General features: G+C 38.2%; 1 protein-coding gene across 6 annotated transcripts in view; it reads left to right on the forward strand.

Moving 5' to 3' along the window:
- LRRC4C (leucine rich repeat containing 4C) overlaps positions 1 to 17,928 on the forward strand; it is a 171,655-nt gene extending 153,727 nt beyond the window's left edge. For all 6 annotated transcript variants that reach the window (XM_058527127.1, XM_058527129.1, XM_058527126.1 and 3 more), the window contains one exon: positions 15,225 to 17,928. In XM_058527127.1, the coding sequence (XP_058383110.1) occupies positions 15,267 to 17,189 (1,923 nt within the window). In that variant the 5' untranslated portion in view covers positions 15,225 to 15,266 and the 3' untranslated portion in view covers positions 17,190 to 17,928. The remainder of the gene's footprint in view (positions 1 to 15,224) is intronic.
- The last annotated feature ends 796 nt before the right edge of the window (positions 17,929 to 18,724 follow it).

The following is an 18,724-nucleotide window of genomic DNA, read 5'->3' on the forward strand; positions in this document are numbered from 1 at the left end:
AATCTTATTGGAGTTTTGGTAGTATTTGTTTTAATGGAATATTATTTTTTCTCATTTGTTCCTGTCATACAGTTGACTTTCACTAATATTAATAAGCATGATATTTTCTCCTTTGACACCAGTCATGATTAATCAATATATTCTGAGATAGATAAATGTGAACATTTCAATTACAGTATTTCGGTGCATTTTCCTTTTAGGAATAAACTATGACAAAATGAAGAGACGTTCTGGAGCAGAGAAGTACCCATTGCTTTTCTATTAAAGCAACTCAGCACCCGATTTCACCATGAAGCATCCTGATTCTTACATTGACACAAATTCCTTAAAGAAATGACGTGGGGTGACAAATTGTCATCTGAGTACCAGCGTTTAAGGTGTGTGGCAAGAAAGATTGTCACCAGGGCAGATTTCATTCCAGGGCCTTTCCCAATGGACGTTTGTCTTAAAGAATCTACTCAAGACCTGGGTCTAGTCCTTAGTTTTTTACTCTCAGAAATTTGATTTTCATATCTCACCATGAGAAAGTAGTAGTCACACTTACTAAACACATAAGAAATGGATATATAGAGCAGAATGCTAATTTGCTAAATTATAGTTAGAACTGTAACAGATTCTTCAAGAACTTCAGTCTGTCAAATCTTGTCATGTAGAACTTAAACTTTTTTGGAATCATGAGTCTCTTTGATTTTATTTTATTTTTTTTATTTATTTTTATTTTTTTTATTTTTATTTTTTTTTAATTTTTTGTTTATTGCAGTAACATTGGTTTATAACATTGTAAAAATTTCAGGTGTACATCATTGTACTTCTATTTCTGCATAGATTACATCATGTTCACCACCAAAATACTAATTACAACCCATCACCACACACATGTGCCACATTATCCCTTTCACCCTCCTCCCTCCCCCCTTCCCCTCTGCTAACCACCAATCCAATCTCTGTCCCTATGTGTTTGTTTATTGTTGTTATTATCTACTACTTAATGAAGGAAATCATACGGTATTTGACCTTCTTCCTCTGACTTATTTCACTTTGCATTATACCCTCAATGTCCATCCATGTTGTCACAAATGCCTGGATTCCATGGTTTCTTATGGCTGAGTAGTATTCCATTGCGTATATATACCACAGCTTCTTTATCCATTCGTCCCTTGATGGGCACATAGGTTGCTTCCAAGTCTTGGCTATTGTGAATAATGCTGCAATGAACGCAGGGGTGCATGTACCTTTGCAAATTGGTGTTTTCAAGTTCTTTGGATAAATACCCAACAGTGGAATAGCTGGATCATATGGCAGTTCTATCCTTGATTTTCTGAGGAATCTCCATACTGTTTTCCATAGTGGCTGGACCAGTTTGCACTCCCACCAGCAGTGTATGAGAGTTCCCTTCTCTCCACATCCTCTCCAACACATGTTGTTTCCTGTCTTGTTAATTATAGCCATTCTGACGGGCATGAGGTGATATCTCATTGTAGTTTTGATTTGCATTTCCCTGATAGTTAATGATTTTGAACATCTTTTCATGTGTCTGTTGGCCATCTGTATATCTTCTTTGGAGAAATGTCTGTTCAGGTCTTTCGCCCATTTTTCAATTGGGTTGTTAGTTTTTTTGTTGTTGAGATGCATGAGTTCTTTATATATTTTGGAGATTAAGCCCTTAATGAGTCTCTTTGAGAATGTGGTGATAAAACCAATAAATAATCTTCCTATAAAAACATACAATCACATTTATACAAAAATTTGCATATAATTCCAAGAGATTCACAATGGTTTGAAATCCATTCATGAACTTCTTAGAGACCCATGGATTGACCTATGCATTTTCAGGGAAAAGCAAATTATAATTAAATAAGGTGGTTGATGAGAAATCAAACTAAGAAAACTTAATTGTGTGATTCAAACTGCGTTAGCATCAAATTATAATAGTCTGATGTATCAATCATTCTCCATAATTGGACTTCAGCTGTCACAAAGATAGACAAATAACAAAAACGAACGTTCATACTGTATTAACTATGTACCAGGCAATGATCTAAAGCTTTCTGTCTTTTTTTTAATTGAGGTAACATTGGTTTATAATGTTATATAGATTTCAGGTGCACATCATTCTAATTCGACTTCTGTATACATTACATCATGTTCACCATCAAAAGTCTAGTTTCCATCTGTCACTGTACAAATGACCTCCTTTACCCATTTTGCCCTCCCCCCACTCGCCTTCTCTCTGGTAACCACTAGTCTGTTCTCTATATCTGTTTGTTGATTTTTTTTTATCTTCCACATATGAGTGAAATCATACGGTATTTGTCTTTCTCCATCTGATTTATTTCACCGTCAAGGTCCATTCATGTCACAAATAGCAAGATTTCATCTTTTTTTATGTGAGTAGTATTCCACCATGTGTATATATGTATACACCTATATATATGTGTGTGTATATGTATACACTTATACATATGTGTACATATATACACACATACACACCTATATACACATATACATATATACACATATATATCTTCTTTCTCCATTCATCTGTTGATGGGCACTTAGGTTGTTTCCATGTCTTGGCTATCGTAAATGATGCTGCAATAAACATAGAGGTGTTAGAAAGATAAGAAGTAACAAGTTTGGAGAGGATGTGGAGAAAAGGAAACCCTCATGCACTGCTGGTGGGAATGTAAACTGGTGCAGCCACTATGGAAAACAGTATGGAGATTCCTCAAGAAATTAAGACTAGAATTACCAAATGATCCAGCTATTCCACTTCTGAGTATTTATCCAAAGGAAACGAAAACACTGATTTGTAAAAATAAATTCTTCTTTATGTATTAACTCATGTATCCTCACTAAGAGAGTATGTAAATCAGAGTATCCAACCTCTAGGCAGTTTCACAGATGGACACTACATACATTTGTATCTCTGATTTTTAAAAAGTCTTTCTATTTCATTAGTGTCCTCTTAGTTATATAATTAGTTGGTAATCTGCAGCAACCAACCTTTTTTTTTGAACCTTTCTTTCTTTCTTTCTTTCTTCCTTCCTTTCCCCCTCCCTCCCTCCCTCCTCCCTCCCTCCCTCCTTCCCTCTGTCTCTCTCTTTCTTTCTCTCTCTCTTTCTCTCTTTCTTTCCTTTCTTTCCTTTCTCTCTTTCTCTCTTCCTCTCTTCCTCTCTTTCTTTCTTTCTTCTTTCATTTAATACACATATATTTAGCATGTACAATGTACCAGGTACACTGGGTGTGGTATTTAGGATACAGCTTCTTGCTGGTAAGGATAAATTTTTACTCTAATCTATTGCTTTCAATCACTCATTTACATGCTAATTTTGGGTAATCTTCTTCACAATGTTAATTTACTTGTAAGTTTTTGTTTGTGGGGGAGAAGACAAGGAGTAATTATTGAGACCCCTCTTTACCATTTATACTAGGTTGTGTAGCATTTTAATTTTTTTGGTTCACATATGGATCTTATCAATGGACCTTGATATATTAATTGTTATTATAAAATTAGCTTATCATCCTGGCTCCTGGCTAAGAATTGAAATGTAGGCTACAGTCCGTAATGCAATTCAGCAAATATTTACTGGCTGCCTAGACATCATGCAGTTCCTGTCCTTATGAAGCTTATGATTAAACAGGTTGAATGCATTCCCAAACATTTAGATTCAAACACAGATTTGATAAGTGCTGTCGTCTTGGCATTACAGACACTTAGGGGAAGGATGGATTAATACTGGCCAGTAAGACTAAGGAAGGGTTAGTAGAAATGGTCGTTGTAAAATTGGCTCTAAGTCAGGTACCATTTTGAAAGAAAATCAGAGTAGGACATTCCAAGCCATGGGAAAAATAGGGGCAAGTCTCTGAGAAGGAAAAATAAGGGGTATATCTTTAGAATCAGAAACAGACTCTAGCTTAGGCTGTATTATAGAGAGCAGTGGGACATGGGATTGCGAAAGGAATATGGCACAGCATCATGGAGTGTCTTACATGTCACATTGAGGCAATAGTTTTCAAGAGGGCAAATTTGTCCTCTAGGGGACATTTGGCAATGTCTGGAGACATTGTAGATTGTCACAACTGGGGGTGCTACTGGCATCTAGTGGGTAGAGGCAGTAAGGGATTTAGGCTTTATTCTATAAGCACTGGGGAATTATTGGTGGGTTATATTTTCTTGAACTGTGATTGTCTAGGTCACTGGGTGCTGTTACACTAAATCTGCAGTGTTACTTCGAAGATCTCCCCCAGGAAAAGCATAGAAAGAAAGGACCAATTTTGGAGATAAGGAGTAGCATGTAGTAATCATTTGGTGGCCCCTAGACCTGAGAAAAAAGAATGAATAAAAAAGAAGGGGGAAAAAGTGAAGTTTTCGTGCCTTGGTAGGGCTCTAGACTTAAAAATATTAGTGCAAAGGAGAATACAGGCATTGTTACAAACAAGCACATTTCTGATCATTGGAACTGTCTGATTTCATTTCCCAAAAAATGAAATATCAAGCAGTATATAGAGCTTGAGATTTTAAGCTTTATTCTTGGTTATGCATTTCACGAAACCAACACAGCAAGCAGCTATCATAAAAGTACAAACATATTTCTGAACACCTCAAATCCTGCCCTTTAATTTGAGAAACAAGTTAGTCATCTATATTTCATTTCTTCATAAATAATCTGCCTCAAAAAGTGAATATGATCAAAAGAATTCATGAACAGCCAGAAACTTCATACCAGGTATGCTTATCTCTCCTGCATCATGTGAGGCTAAACAAGCAGGAAAAAACAAATTAATTTTATTTGTAGCCTTGCCAAGTTGTTGGCTATATTTCTGGATCTGCTTTTTTAACATGAAGTCGATTTGACTTTTTGTTGCTAAGACACAGTTGGAGATGCCATCACCTACCCCAATCCCTTGCATATCTCATTGGCTTGTTCCTTTGGATTGTGACGGAAGAATTAGGAGAACTTTTTCACTCATGGATTTTCTAATGAATGGTTCAAATGAGTTCCAGGAGCAGGAATGTGATGATCCAGAGGCTCTTCCATTATAAAGGGGATTTGAAGATGATTTGACTTTCTGCCTATAAGAATTCTTGTTTTCTGCTCTAAATGGTCTGATCAGTGGAGTGACTGAAAGCTGAGGCAAACCTCCCTAGTTTTGAAGTGCATGTAGATGCCGTGTGAAAAAGCAAATCATGAAAATAATTTATGTGTCATCTATGTTGGAATTTTCAAAGCAATCTTGTTATTTTAGGCACATACAGCAGAGGGCATTGTTTGGCCAAACTTAAAACGGTATCTGCTGTTGACAGTAATAGATAAAGAGAAAGAAATAGGGAAGACTTCCTTGCAAAAAACACAACAACAAAGAGAGCAAGGAGAAATGAAATGACCTTTATATCACTTTGTTCTCCTCAGCTTTTCTTTGTAGGAAGGACTTCTATGAATATAACTGAAAACTGGACAAACATTGTTCCAGAAATTGATGAAATTCCTACTATATGAGTTGGACTCTGCTAGATGCTAGGGATCAAATAGTGAATATGACATCATTTAGGTCCTCAATGAGTTTATAACTTTAAGTATCTACAGGCTGCTTCTTTCTCCTTGAACACCCTTCATTCATTCATTCATGCATTTCACAAATGTTTGATGAGTATTTTTCTAGGTGAATACCACTGAATAGGACAGACAAGTCTCTGCTCCATGGAACTTAACATTCCACTCAGAGGAGACAGGTAGTAAGAAAATAAACATCTAAGAATGCGAGGAAAATATCAAATAATAATAACTATTATGATGAAAATTAAATATGGTGATGTGACAGATGGGGCTACCTTAGGCTGAGTGATCAAGAAAGAACTTTCTGAGATGGTAACATGTAAAGGGAGTCCTGAATGACAAGGAAAGTCAACCACGCAGAAATCAAGGACATATGTTACAGGCAGAGGGAAGTTTAGTGCAAAGGTCCTGAGGGGGAAAAGGTTGGAGCATCTGAAGAACTATGGAAGTCCAATGTGGTTGAAGAGAGAAGTGGGATGAAGAAAAGTTGAAAGACAGGAGAGGTCAGCAGGTGTGAGACGATCGATCTTGAGCTACAGGCCAAAACAGTTTGCATTTTGCTCTAAAAGGGTATGAAGCCCATAGGAGCATTTCAACTGAAGAGTGACATGAACATATTTATAGGAAAATATTGCATACTTTTAAACTTTACTCTAAATGTCTATGAAGAATTAATTGTAGTACGGCAATTGCAAAAGTAGAGAAACCAGTAAGAGGGTATTTCAGTGGTCCAAGTTAGAAATGAAGATGATTTGGTCTAGAAAGGGACAATGAGGAAAAATAGATAGATCCAGTTATATTTCCGTAGTAAAGTTAGATGATTAGTGTTGTGCTGGATGTAAATAAAGAAAAAGAAAAGTCAAGGAAGAATCTTACATTTTTGCAGTGAGCAACTGGGTATGTTGTAGTGGCATTTATAGAGGTGCAGGGGCAGGTTTGGGGATTTTCGTTAAGGATATGCTATGCCATTTAATTCATGCAATCCTGTCAATGTCTATTAATGTTGTCATCTCTCCCACTTAGGAGAGCATCACTCAGAGAAGGCCAATTTACCAAAGATCTGTCAGTAATACTTAGCCAATTCTCCAACCCACCTCATTTTGCTCTAATTCTGGTTTTTGTTTTTCTAGATTTTGCTAATTTCGATTGGGGAGTCTTTCTATGCTTCACCATTGTTCCAAGTTGGAAAGCACAGTATGTCAGCAGGGAACCAAAACCGAATGTGTGTGTAGTAGTCCTTTGTGTGCAATTTACAGTGTGGGCATGAGCAGCAGTAGAGATCAGAGATGCCTCTTTCCTTACTTGTGAATCAGAGTTTCCAAAGTGATTTTCTCTCTTGCTTCCTCCACCATCACCCCGCCTCAATGCAAGTTTATATCTCCCTAAAGACCTACATAAAACCTCAAATCCTCTTCTTAAAACTTCCTCTGCGGCTGGCCCAGTGGCACAAGCGGTTAGCTGTGTGGGCTCTGCTTCGGCGGCTTTGAATCCCAGACACGCACTGATGCACCGCTTGTCAAGCCATGCTGTGGCAGCATCCCATATAAAGTGGAGGAAGATGGGCACAGATGTTAGCTCAGGGCCAATCTTCCTCAGCAAAAAAAAGAGGAGGATGGGCAGATATTAGTTCAGGGCTGATCTTCACAAAAAAAAACAAAAAACAAAAAAACTTCCTCTGATTATCAGCCATGACTTCTGACAGTGCTTTATGGCATTTAAATATTGAATACGTTGATGTACATTAGAACCTAGATATATATGTGTGTATTTTTTATTTTTTATATGTGTCTATATGTCTGTATTATAGTTCCCACAACACTGGAAAATTCTAGAAGACATGGCCAATTTAGCTCTTTTATAATTCTTATTATACTCTCCAGAACACAGCAACATGTTGGCCACATGTTTTTGTTTGTTTTCTTGTTTTTCTTTTTTTAATACATAGTTCTCTCTACTCACTACTTCTTCTCATCTAATGATATTATAATGTTGTCACCTCTAAACACTAAATATATGTATTTTTTTACTATCAACCAGATAAGTCTTCTAGAAAAATGAAAACGCAGACACAAGTGGTTGATTTTTCTTCTTAAATCTCAATTCCTTAAAATCCCAACATTTTCTACAAACATTGCAAGGTCAGTGTGTTTAGCCAAAGAGCCTCCTGTTGACTTGACAGGTTGGGTCCCTGAGTTATAGCCATTTAAATGTTGTATTGTTTCCATTACATTTGCCTAGAGGGTCAGCCCTGGGCTTATTTACAAAAATTTTCTTTTTTCTGAAAATCTGCAGAACCAAATACACCTACATAAGGGGTGGAAACAGCTCAACAAATTTGCAAAATTGGATTTCAAATGGGGAAAAAATGAACTATATTAGGAAATATTTGTAAAATAAATTAGATTTGGAGAGATGAGCTACCTTTGATAATGGTGTTATTTAATTTGTTGTTTTTCCTTTTCCTATGTATTCTAGTACTTTATAAAATTTAGAGAGATATCCATAGAAGTGATTGCAATAAAAAGCCTTTTTAGTATGGTGGTGATGAGCCTCACCTCCCTTCTCATAAGCAAATCATGTTGTCTCAACTTACTTTGTTCCTTTGGTAGGTCTCAGATTTACAATGGTATAAGAAATCAGAATTTTTCTAGTGTCTTATTTGTCTTTTCTTTACTATTGGTTTGGAGAAGGGGGAGATAATGAGAGTGAAAGAGAGAGAGAGAGAAGGAGAGGGAGAGAGGAGAAAGAATATGAAAATATCAAGATAGATTTGGCTGTGAATAATCAAAAAAAAAATGAACCGTCTACACTGTAAGGAATTGATTATTTTACGTAATAAGAAAATATAAGGGAAAGACAATTACAGGATTCATTAATTCAGCTGCTTATCACAATATCAAGAATGCAAATTCTTTTCTGTCTTTCCATGTTTCCTTCCTGGGCATATCAGCTTTGTCCTCAGGCTGCCTCCTCTCTTGGCCACAAGATGGCTACAGCAACTCTAGGCATCTTATATTCACAAAAATATCCAGAAACAGAACAAAGAACTATGTCTTCCCATGTTTTTCTTCTATTAGTGGGAGAGAAAAAAACTTCCAAGAACCCCCTCAGCTGACTTTTCACATCTTATTGACCAAAATGCATCACATGTCCAGACCTAACCAGTCTCTGGCAGCAGAAATGGTAGAACCAATATTTGTTCTGACAAGAGCTCAGCTAACTACAGTCTAAAAGTTAGCCCACCACCTGTTTTTGTATGCTCTGTGAGCTAAGAATGTTTTTGAATTTTTAAGTATTTGAAAAAAAACTTTTAAAGAATATTTTGAAACGTGAAAATTATACAAAATTGAAATTTCATGGCCTGTAAATAGTTTAATTGGAACACAGCCATGCCTATTCATTTACCTTTAGTCTATAGCTACTTTCAAGCTACTATAGCAGAGTAGAGTAGTTGCAACAGGAGACCATATGGCCTGTAAGGCCTAAAATATTTACAATCTGGCCCTTTACAGAAAAAGTGCCTAGTCCTAGCTTAAACCAAATTCTATTCATCTATTAGTATTGGGTCAGCCTTTCCCAAAGCAGATAATATAGTTTTGTGATTTTTTTTAAGGATAGGAATGAATTTTCCTGAGCAAAATTTTCTAGGGAAAGGGTAGTGGAGTAGGATGTTGGGTATACAATAAATATGGAGAAAGAGAGAGAGAGATTGAGGTTCAAGCACATTTTAAATTAATAACCCATCTTTAGTGTTGTAAAAAGCTGACTCCCTAAATCACAAACACAACCTGTTGATAAGACAGAGCTGAGTTTATTACTTACTATGTTAAGCGAAAGCGCTACCTCACAAAGGTCCAGGAGTGTCTGTGAGTGTTGGTGGTGAAGATTAGGCCAGAATTTACTGAGAATTGGAAGTTTGATTTTAGGAGGATTTTTCAATGTGGGAAATTGATTACTATTAAGAGTTATGATGCAGCAATCCAGGATCGGTGAAAACAGCAGGGTGAGGTGAGAGATTCAAAGAATCTTAGAGCACAGACCTCCATTAATGCTTTCCATGGAAGAGTTGATGGATCTTTGGGCAAGTTCCTATAAGGACAGTGAAACCATTTGCTTTGGCAGGAGAGTCCCAGAAAAGGATAGAGATGCTAATGAAGACAATGGAAAGCAAAATCATGTTGATGTTTGTGGGTAGTAAGTTACGGTTTGGAGATTTCAGTGTCCAGGCTGAGTGTGGGGTAAATGATTTTGGTTCTCAGTATTTTGGAGGTGTGTTGCAGATACATAGGCATGTGAGTGTGTGGTCTGTTGAGGGGTGAGGGGTGGTTGTGATTAACTAAATTCATCTTTCTCCCACCTTGCTTCCAAACTAGTTCCAATGTCTAGATAGAGTTTATGCTGACTTAGCAGCAATACTGCGCTAAATAAAGCATCCCTATTAACTACTCTCCTGCATGCAGTTCCTTCTCTGTTTCTCAGTGCACTGAAGTATGGATAGGGAAAGAAGAAAGGTCTGTTGACAAAGTCAGGACATCCTCTGGGACACGGCTAAAAGTATTATCGTTTAATTCAAACCCCACACAGATCCATTTGTGCATAAACGCTGTCAGATGACATCGTAATGGATAGTGCATACCTTTAAATTGATTTCCTTTTGATGTGATAAACACATCTTATGAAAGAGATGTTGAAATGTGGTTTTTGATGTAAAATAACACAATTTAGATTTTAAAGTAGAAAACCTTTTGTTGATAGGGCTTTATTCAATTCAGTGCATGTACCAAGCATTATTTGCTATAGGTTATAAATTAGCTTTGAACCAGCTATAATTCATAAATCGTTATTTATGACTGATTTATGGGAAATCTCTTTAATTGCGATAGCAAAAAGACATTGAAGTAGCAAGAAATAGAATATAAAACAGCCTGAGGATTGAAAAAGGACAGACACATGTGCCCTACAATTAATAGGAATGTATCATAATTGCATATGTTTTACTCATACATAGTATATTTTTGATCGTGCCAGTTAATCTTTACAACTTTGAATAATAGATATTAGTATGATTCCTATCTCATTTAGGAGGAAGAAATTGAGTGTCCCATTATTTTTATTATGTTTTAAATATGTTTATATATTGCTTATTGTGAGCCAATAACTTTATATATAGTATGTGACAGTGCTAACAAAAGCCTTTATGTAGATAACACTGTTAATCCCTTTTTACAGATGGGCAAAGTGTAGTATAAAGAAGTGAAGTAACTTTCCCAATTGTAGGGTCTTGGAGGTTCAGCAGACATATAAATTCAGGAAGTCTCATACTAGAGCCTTCTCTCTTGACCCCTGGCCATGGCTGCCTTTGCTATTTCATATTCTAAAGAGAAAAAGGTAGCAAATGGCAAAGGTCTTATCTTCTCCACATCTGTGCTATTTCCAGTCAACTAGTCATTTCAGCCTGTGTTGCCAGAGACCCTAGGACTCTGAGGAGAGTCATGGGGTGGAAGGTGGGAGGAGAAATGGAGGAGCAGGGCCCTGGAACCCCAATCTTAAAAACACCAATCAGGGGGCTGGCCCGGTGGCCTAGTGGTCGAGTTCATGTGCTCTGCTTCAGAGGCCCAGGGTTCATGGGTTCAGATCTCGGGTGCAGACCTATGCACCGCTTATCAAGCTGTGCTGTGGCAGGCATCCCACATATAAGGTGGAGGAAGATGGGCATGGATGTTAGCCCAGGACCAATCTTCCTCAGCAAAAAGAGGAGGATTGGCAATAGATATTAGCTCAGGGCTAATCTTCTTCACGAAAAACAAATAAACAAACAAACAAAAAGCACAAATCAGTTAATATATCAGAGATTTTATGTACTATTCTTCTTCTTTTTTTTAATGCCCAATTACTTTAAGGAAGTATGTGTTGGGGAGAGTGGGGTGTATGTAAAATTACACTAAATCATATGAATGAAAATTTTCAGTGCTCATGATCACTGGAAATTTAATTAGCATTCTACTTAAAATGGAAATCTACAAGGTAATGTTTCAAATTACAATGAAAGATAACTCCTAATCTAACTCAGGGTATCAAGCCTACCAACCACATTGTTGTCAGAACATAAATGGGACAATGGAATAGACCTATAAAGCCATCAACAGGATGAATATGATGAGCAGGGCCCTGCTATTTAGTGATTAGTTGTTTTAAAATGTAGATTTTATTATTATTCAGGTATGGTGAGGCCAACAGATCAGGAGACAACTGCCATTGAAAAGATATTTCTTTACTCACAAGCCATGACTCATAGGGGTCACATGGGGAAGCATCAGGGCTGGTTAGGAGGTAGGAGGAGCCAAGGGAAAACATGAGCAAGAGCCTTTCTTGTAGTTTTTGAAAGAAGACAAGGCAAGCAGGCTTAGGATAGGCTCGGATGAATAATTTCAGCAGGTTCTGGAACCTAGGGGCTGTCCCTAGTCGCCTAGAATAAAGTTGTCCCAAGTTGTCCCTGGTATCAAGCCCTGTGATGAGGGATAGTGGACCAAGAGTCTTGTGAGAACCCAATAAAGGAGGTGGTTTTGGTTCAGACTTCAGGTGGTTTGAATCTGAAAGGCGTGCTTGTGGGCAAGTCTCTTACTGTTTCTAGGAATTGGCTAGCCCTTGGAGGGACAGTCTCTCCAGAATCAGCAAAGCCCCACATATCAAAACATAAGAAATATAGAAAATAAAAAGGCAACGATTATTACATTAGTACACATCACTACACATATGCAAAGAGTTATAGTTAGATATTAACTGTTTTGCACATTTTCAACAGCCATATTATTTAGTTCCCTCAGCATGCCAGGGACAGTGTTGACAGTAGGCTAAGAAGACACCATCAGACATGGCCTCTGTCCTCATGGAGCTCACAGGCTAGCGGAGGAAACAGACCCAGAGACGAATGATCATAGGACTGGGTGCTGTAAAAAGTTAATGTAGAGCCGCAACAGCCCCAAGGAAGGAAGCAAGTCGGTCTCCCCAGGAAGGCCGGAGAAAGAAACAGTAACTCAGAACCTATTAGTCAAGTTTTTTTGCTGCCATAGGGAAGGAGACAAAAACAAGCCTCTGAAGCCAGAAAGCAGTTTATGACTTTAAACTTCACCTTCTTGAGACTCAGGTCCTTTCAGTGGTTTTGTGAATGTGAGTATATGCTTCAGGATTGATAATGACAGTTGCTTTTTCTCAGTAAGGCATCTCCTATTATTAGAAAAGAGCCTCTTCTCCACCTCGTGTACTCTATGAAAATGCAGGTATTCACAAATGCTAATTAACATTGAGAATCGCAGCACTATATCCTAAAAAGGAACCAGCCCTTCTGTCTTCAAACCCTTGAGTGGTGGGATGGGCATGGAAGTGATGGCTAAGAAACTGGACCTGTCTCTGGCATTGACTTCTCTCTAAGACTCACTTGGAACAAGTGGAAGATCTTCCAAATTGTTCTCATTGCTACTGGTTTCTCCCAAAGCTTTTCTCTCTCCCATATTAGTCCAATATTATCATTCTTAAAAACAAAGCTGATGATAGCGTTTCTTTCTAAAAACAAAGCATGTCCCCTGCAGGATAAAATGGAGACTCTTAAGTTTGACATAACCAACTCTTAACAGTCTGGACCTGATCTCATCCCCACAGGGAACTTTTGACTGTTCCCTGGATGTACTAGCATCTTTCATGTGTCTTTGTCTTGGCTCAGGCTGGTCCCTCTGCCTGAAATGCTCTTCTTTCCTTTCTTTATCAACTTCTTCTACTAAACCTAGATCGGATGACCTTTCTCTTTGAAAATCCCCTGATTTACCAGCATGATTAAGTTGCCCTGACTTCAGTGCCCTTGTGGCAACGTGGCCTGGTCTCATAGCAATGAACATGTGTTATTGCACTTCATCTGTTTGCCTGTCTGTCTCACCTTTTGAATTATAATTTACTCAGGGTTAAGGATTATATCCTTTATCATTATACGCCCAGTACTTAGCAAAATGTCTGGATAAGGGCAACAACAAAAACAATTATAATAAGAATAATGTCTAACATGTATTGAGTTCTCACAATGTGGGAGACATTATTCTACACCCTTTATCTGCATTAACTAATTTTATACTCACAACAACATTAAGGGTAACATTATATTACCCTTATTATTACCCTTAAGTGTAATATTATCATTCCCATTTTGCAAGTGGGGAGAATGATTTATAGAGAGGATAGGTCACTTACCCAAGATAATACATTGTAAGTACTAAATTAGTGCCTTTTTGAATTGGAATGTGGTGAGCGTCCTGGCCCTTTTTATTTTCTTTCCAAGAGAGTCATAGAAGAGGCACTGTTTATTGAGATGAGAGATTTGCAAAAGTCATTATACAGGTGCCCAATCCACGACAAGCCAGTTGAGTGGGGCATATAATTGGTAACACAAGTTCCTTTGGAATCCTCCTTGTGCTGGAAGAAATGCAGAAAGTGAATTATTTCCCGTCCTACAAATATACTTAAAACAGTAAGACTAGGGACACAAGACATAATAATTTTGTTATACTAAGATCTTTTCTGTAAATAAAAATTATGTTTCATGGGAAATTACTTAATTTGTGGTATGTCTCCCTATAGGTAGCCAATGGCTATATAATAATGAGTTTTGCTATATGAGAATCTCTAAAAGTTTATGTGCTTTTATGCCTGTCACTATTCCAGTGTATCTTCACAGGTACTATAAATTAAGTTGACAGTGTTTACAGCTGAGGTCACCCCCAAAGGAAAGGTATTTTAAAGAAATTAATTGTGAAAAATATTTGCTTTTGCCATCATTATTGCAAAAACTCTTTCATGGATTATTTGAGATTATGCGCTCCTGGACCAACCAGATGAATGTCTGAGTCCTGGTTCTGTATTTACTAACATGTGATTTCGTGCATGTTACTTCTCCTGTGATTAAATTTCTTCATCTTGAAAATGGAGACAATAACAGTTCCTACCTCAGGCAAGCGCTATAAGGATTAGAAAGGATTAAGGCCAGCTTCGTGGGCTTGCAACCTGTGCAATTGCAAAGGGCCCCATACTCAGAAGGGCCCATGCTTGGCTTAACGCTCTATTGTTACTGATTTGAAATTCATGATTTTTTAACAAGGCATCCCACATTTTCATTTTGCACTGGGCCCCACAATTATGTAGCCAATCCTGAATAGGACTGTTCGTGAAGTCTACAGCCCACAGTGCCTGGCACATAGAGTAAGTCTCAATAAAATGTCAGCTATTACTAGTTTTGCAAGGGAGCTCTGTTGGATGTAGCTCCGAAATCCTATTTTTCTGAACTTTTTCAATCTGGTCTGGACTTTGAACCTAATGGTGGGGTACGTCTCATAAGTCCTCATGCATTCGGGTCACACTTGGTTGGTAAACACTCCATTGACATCCTCTGCCTCATTCTTCCATTCCTCTGTGATTGCACATCTGGTGGAATATGGACTGTGCATGGCTGCTAATTTGAAGTACAGAAGCATTCTTTATAAATATGAGACACATCGCTCAACAAACGACATAAGATTTGTTGTTTTCCTAGTCTGAGAAATGATGGCTTTAGCTGATACACTGACATTGCTCCAGAAAGACATTTGAGGAGAACTAACACTCTTTTCTGCTCTTCTTATATTGCAGACTATTTGAACTCCAGAAGGACCAAAACCAGATAAATTATGAATGTTGAACAAGATGACCTTACATCCACAGCAGATAATGATAGGTCCTAGGTTTAACAGGGCCCTATTTGACCCCCTGCTTGTGGTGCTGCTGGCTCTTCAACTCCTTGTGGTGGCTGGTCTGGTGCGGGCTCAAACCTGCCCTTCAGTCTGCTCCTGCAGCAACCAGTTCAGCAAAGTGATTTGCGTTCGGAAAAACTTACGTGAGGTTCCAGATGGCATCTCCACCAACACTCGGCTGCTGAACCTCCATGAGAACCAAATCCAGATCATCAAAGTGAACAGCTTCAAGCACTTGAGGCACCTGGAAATCCTCCAGTTGAGTAGGAATCACATTAGAACAATTGAAATTGGGGCCTTCAATGGTCTGGCAAACCTCAACACCCTGGAACTCTTTGACAATCGTCTCACTACCATCCCGAATGGAGCTTTTGTATATTTGTCTAAACTGAAGGAGCTCTGGTTGAGAAACAACCCCATTGAAAGCATCCCTTCTTATGCTTTTAACAGAATCCCTTCTTTGCGCCGATTAGACTTAGGGGAATTGAAAAGGCTTTCATACATCTCAGAAGGTGCCTTTGAAGGTCTGTCCAACTTGAGATATTTGAACCTTGCCATGTGCAACCTCCGGGAAATCCCTAATCTTACGCCGCTCATAAAACTAGATGAGCTGGATCTTTCTGGGAATCATTTGTCTGCCATCAGGCCTGGCTCTTTCCAGGGACTGATGCACCTTCAGAAACTGTGGATGATACAGTCTCAGATTCAAGTGATTGAACGGAATGCCTTTGATAACCTTCAGTCACTCGTGGAGATAAACCTGGCGCACAACAATCTGACATTACTGCCTCATGACCTCTTCACGCCCTTGCATCATCTAGAGCGGATACACTTACATCACAACCCTTGGAACTGCAACTGTGACATACTGTGGCTCAGCTGGTGGATAAAAGACATGGCCCCCTCCAACACAGCTTGTTGTGCCCGCTGTAACACCCCTCCGAATCTGAAAGGGAGGTACATTGGGGAGCTCGACCAGAATTATTTCACATGCTATGCTCCTGTGATTGTGGAGCCCCCAGCAGATCTCAATGTCACTGAAGGCATGGCAGCTGAGCTGAAATGCCGGGCCTCCACGTCCCTAACCTCTGTATCCTGGATTACTCCAAATGGAACAGTCATGACACATGGGGCGTACAAAGTGCGGATAGCTGTGCTCAGCGATGGCACATTAAATTTCACGAATGTAACCGTGCAAGATACGGGCATGTACACATGTATGGTGAGTAATTCCGTTGGAAATACCACTGCTTCAGCCACCCTGAATGTTACTGCAGCAACCACTACTCCTTTCTCTTACTTTTCAACTGTCACAGTAGAGACTATGGAACCTTCTCAGGATGAGGCACGGACCACAGATAACAATGTGGGCCCCACTCCAGTGATCGACTGGGAGACCACCAACGTGACCACCTCTCTCACGTCCCAGAGCACAAGGTCGACAGAAAAAACATTCACCATCCCAGTGACTGATATAAACAGTGGGATCCCGGGAATTGATGAGGTCATGAAGACTACCAAAATTATCATTGGCTGTTTCGTGGCCATCACACTCATGGCTGCGGTGATGCTGGTCATTTTCTACAAGATGAGGAAGCAGCACCATCGGCAAAACCACCACGCCCCAACAAGGACTGTTGAAATCATTAATGTGGATGATGAGATTACAGGAGATACACCCATGGAAAGCCACCTGCCCATGCCTGCTATTGAGCATGAGCACCTAAATCACTATAACTCTTATAAATCTCCCTTCAACCACACAACAACAGTTAACACAATAAATTCAATACACAGTTCAGTGCATGAACCGTTATTGATCCGAATGAACTCTAAAGACAATGTACAAGAGACTCAAATTTAAAACATTTACAGAGTTATGGAAAACAAACAATCAAAAAAAAGACAATTTGTTAAAAATGACACAAATGACTGGGCTAAATCTACTGTTTCAAAAAAGTGTCTTTACAAAAAAAACAAAAAAGAAAAGAAATTTATTTATTAAAAATTCTATTGTGATCTAAAGCAGACAAAATTATGTGTATTCCTCAGAACCTGTTTTTGCTGCACTTATTTACTATTTTCCCACATCTCGTCCCTGCCTTCCCCGATTGCCATATTTTTCATAGGAGATCTCAATTCCCTAAAGAACTGGTCTAGGAAATTTTGTAAGAATTCTGTTATACTTTGAGATTTTTATGGTGAATTCTAGTGGTGAGATCCAGTCTATTTTGTCTTTATTGCTTTTTGTCCTCTTTTCTTTTTTTTCCCCCTCATGCCCTTATGAAGTAGTCCAATGGGGAATGCATATTAGAAATAGATTTTTAAGAGAGAACAAGGAAAAAAATGCAAGATCTTATATTTTTCTTGTAATGACCTGTTCTGTATTTATGAGGAGGACCATTCAATGGAAAAGGGAAAAAAAAGTAAGCAAACAACAGATTAATTTACATATGAGCATCTATAAAACCCATGATCTTTTAAACAACTCTAGAACCAGAATTTGTAGTTCAAAAGCTAAAAATAAGATTATAAATAAAATATTGTTGGTTTTTCTGTACCTGGACACAACTCATTTGTAGTATGGCTCAAATGTGAGAAACTTGATGGTAATTAGATTTCGTACTTTCTTTTTTTTTTTTTAATAGCTTAAAACAACAATTTATTTACTCATAATTCTAGGTCAGCTAGGCATTTCTCCTGGGCTGTTTTGGCAGATCTCTGAAAGAAAATTCTACAGTATTCTTCAGTCACAGCATTCATCTCTACAGGTCTTGTTTAATTAGTTGACTTGAGTTTTGGATCTATATTCAAGGATGCTGTGTTATTTTTTCCTTCTCATCAGGGCCACCCTTTGTAGAATGCTCAGATTAAAAAAATAACGATTTTGTGTAGTAAATTCGATTCCTCTTGGAAGAAAGCTTCAGTATAATTTGTTCACTGTCCTCTAAATAAAATTCTACTGGCTAGATGAAGTATGGCCACAGAATGCAAAGGTATTCTAAATTATCCAAGTTGAAAAATCATTTTTAGTGCTGAGTATCAGCAAATTTAGTTCAATTCAACAATAATTATTGAAGACCTACCATGTGTTAAACACTGATTTTAGTGTTGTGGACACACAATTGACAAAACCTGGTTCCTTCCCTTGAATCATTCATGATCTATATGAAATAGGATTTGAGAAGCATCAGTTTATTATTGTGGGCCAGCTCTAATTGTTAGGTGGAAGGCTGCAAATTGGGACCCTAGAGTTTCAAAATATCAGGTTACTGTTTTTCCAGAGACCTCCTTGGTTCAGTTTCTTCCATCCTTCTGGAAGAGCTGACTCTCTTCTTCCAAATGCAGATTGCAGAGCTGTAAAGAAGTATGAGAATGAGTTTGCTGTGATGGATGGAT

This window comes from Diceros bicornis, chromosome 31 (genome assembly GCF_020826845.1).
Source record: "Diceros bicornis minor isolate mBicDic1 chromosome 31, mDicBic1.mat.cur, whole genome shotgun sequence".
Classification (NCBI taxonomy): domain Eukaryota; kingdom Metazoa; phylum Chordata; class Mammalia; order Perissodactyla; family Rhinocerotidae; genus Diceros; species Diceros bicornis.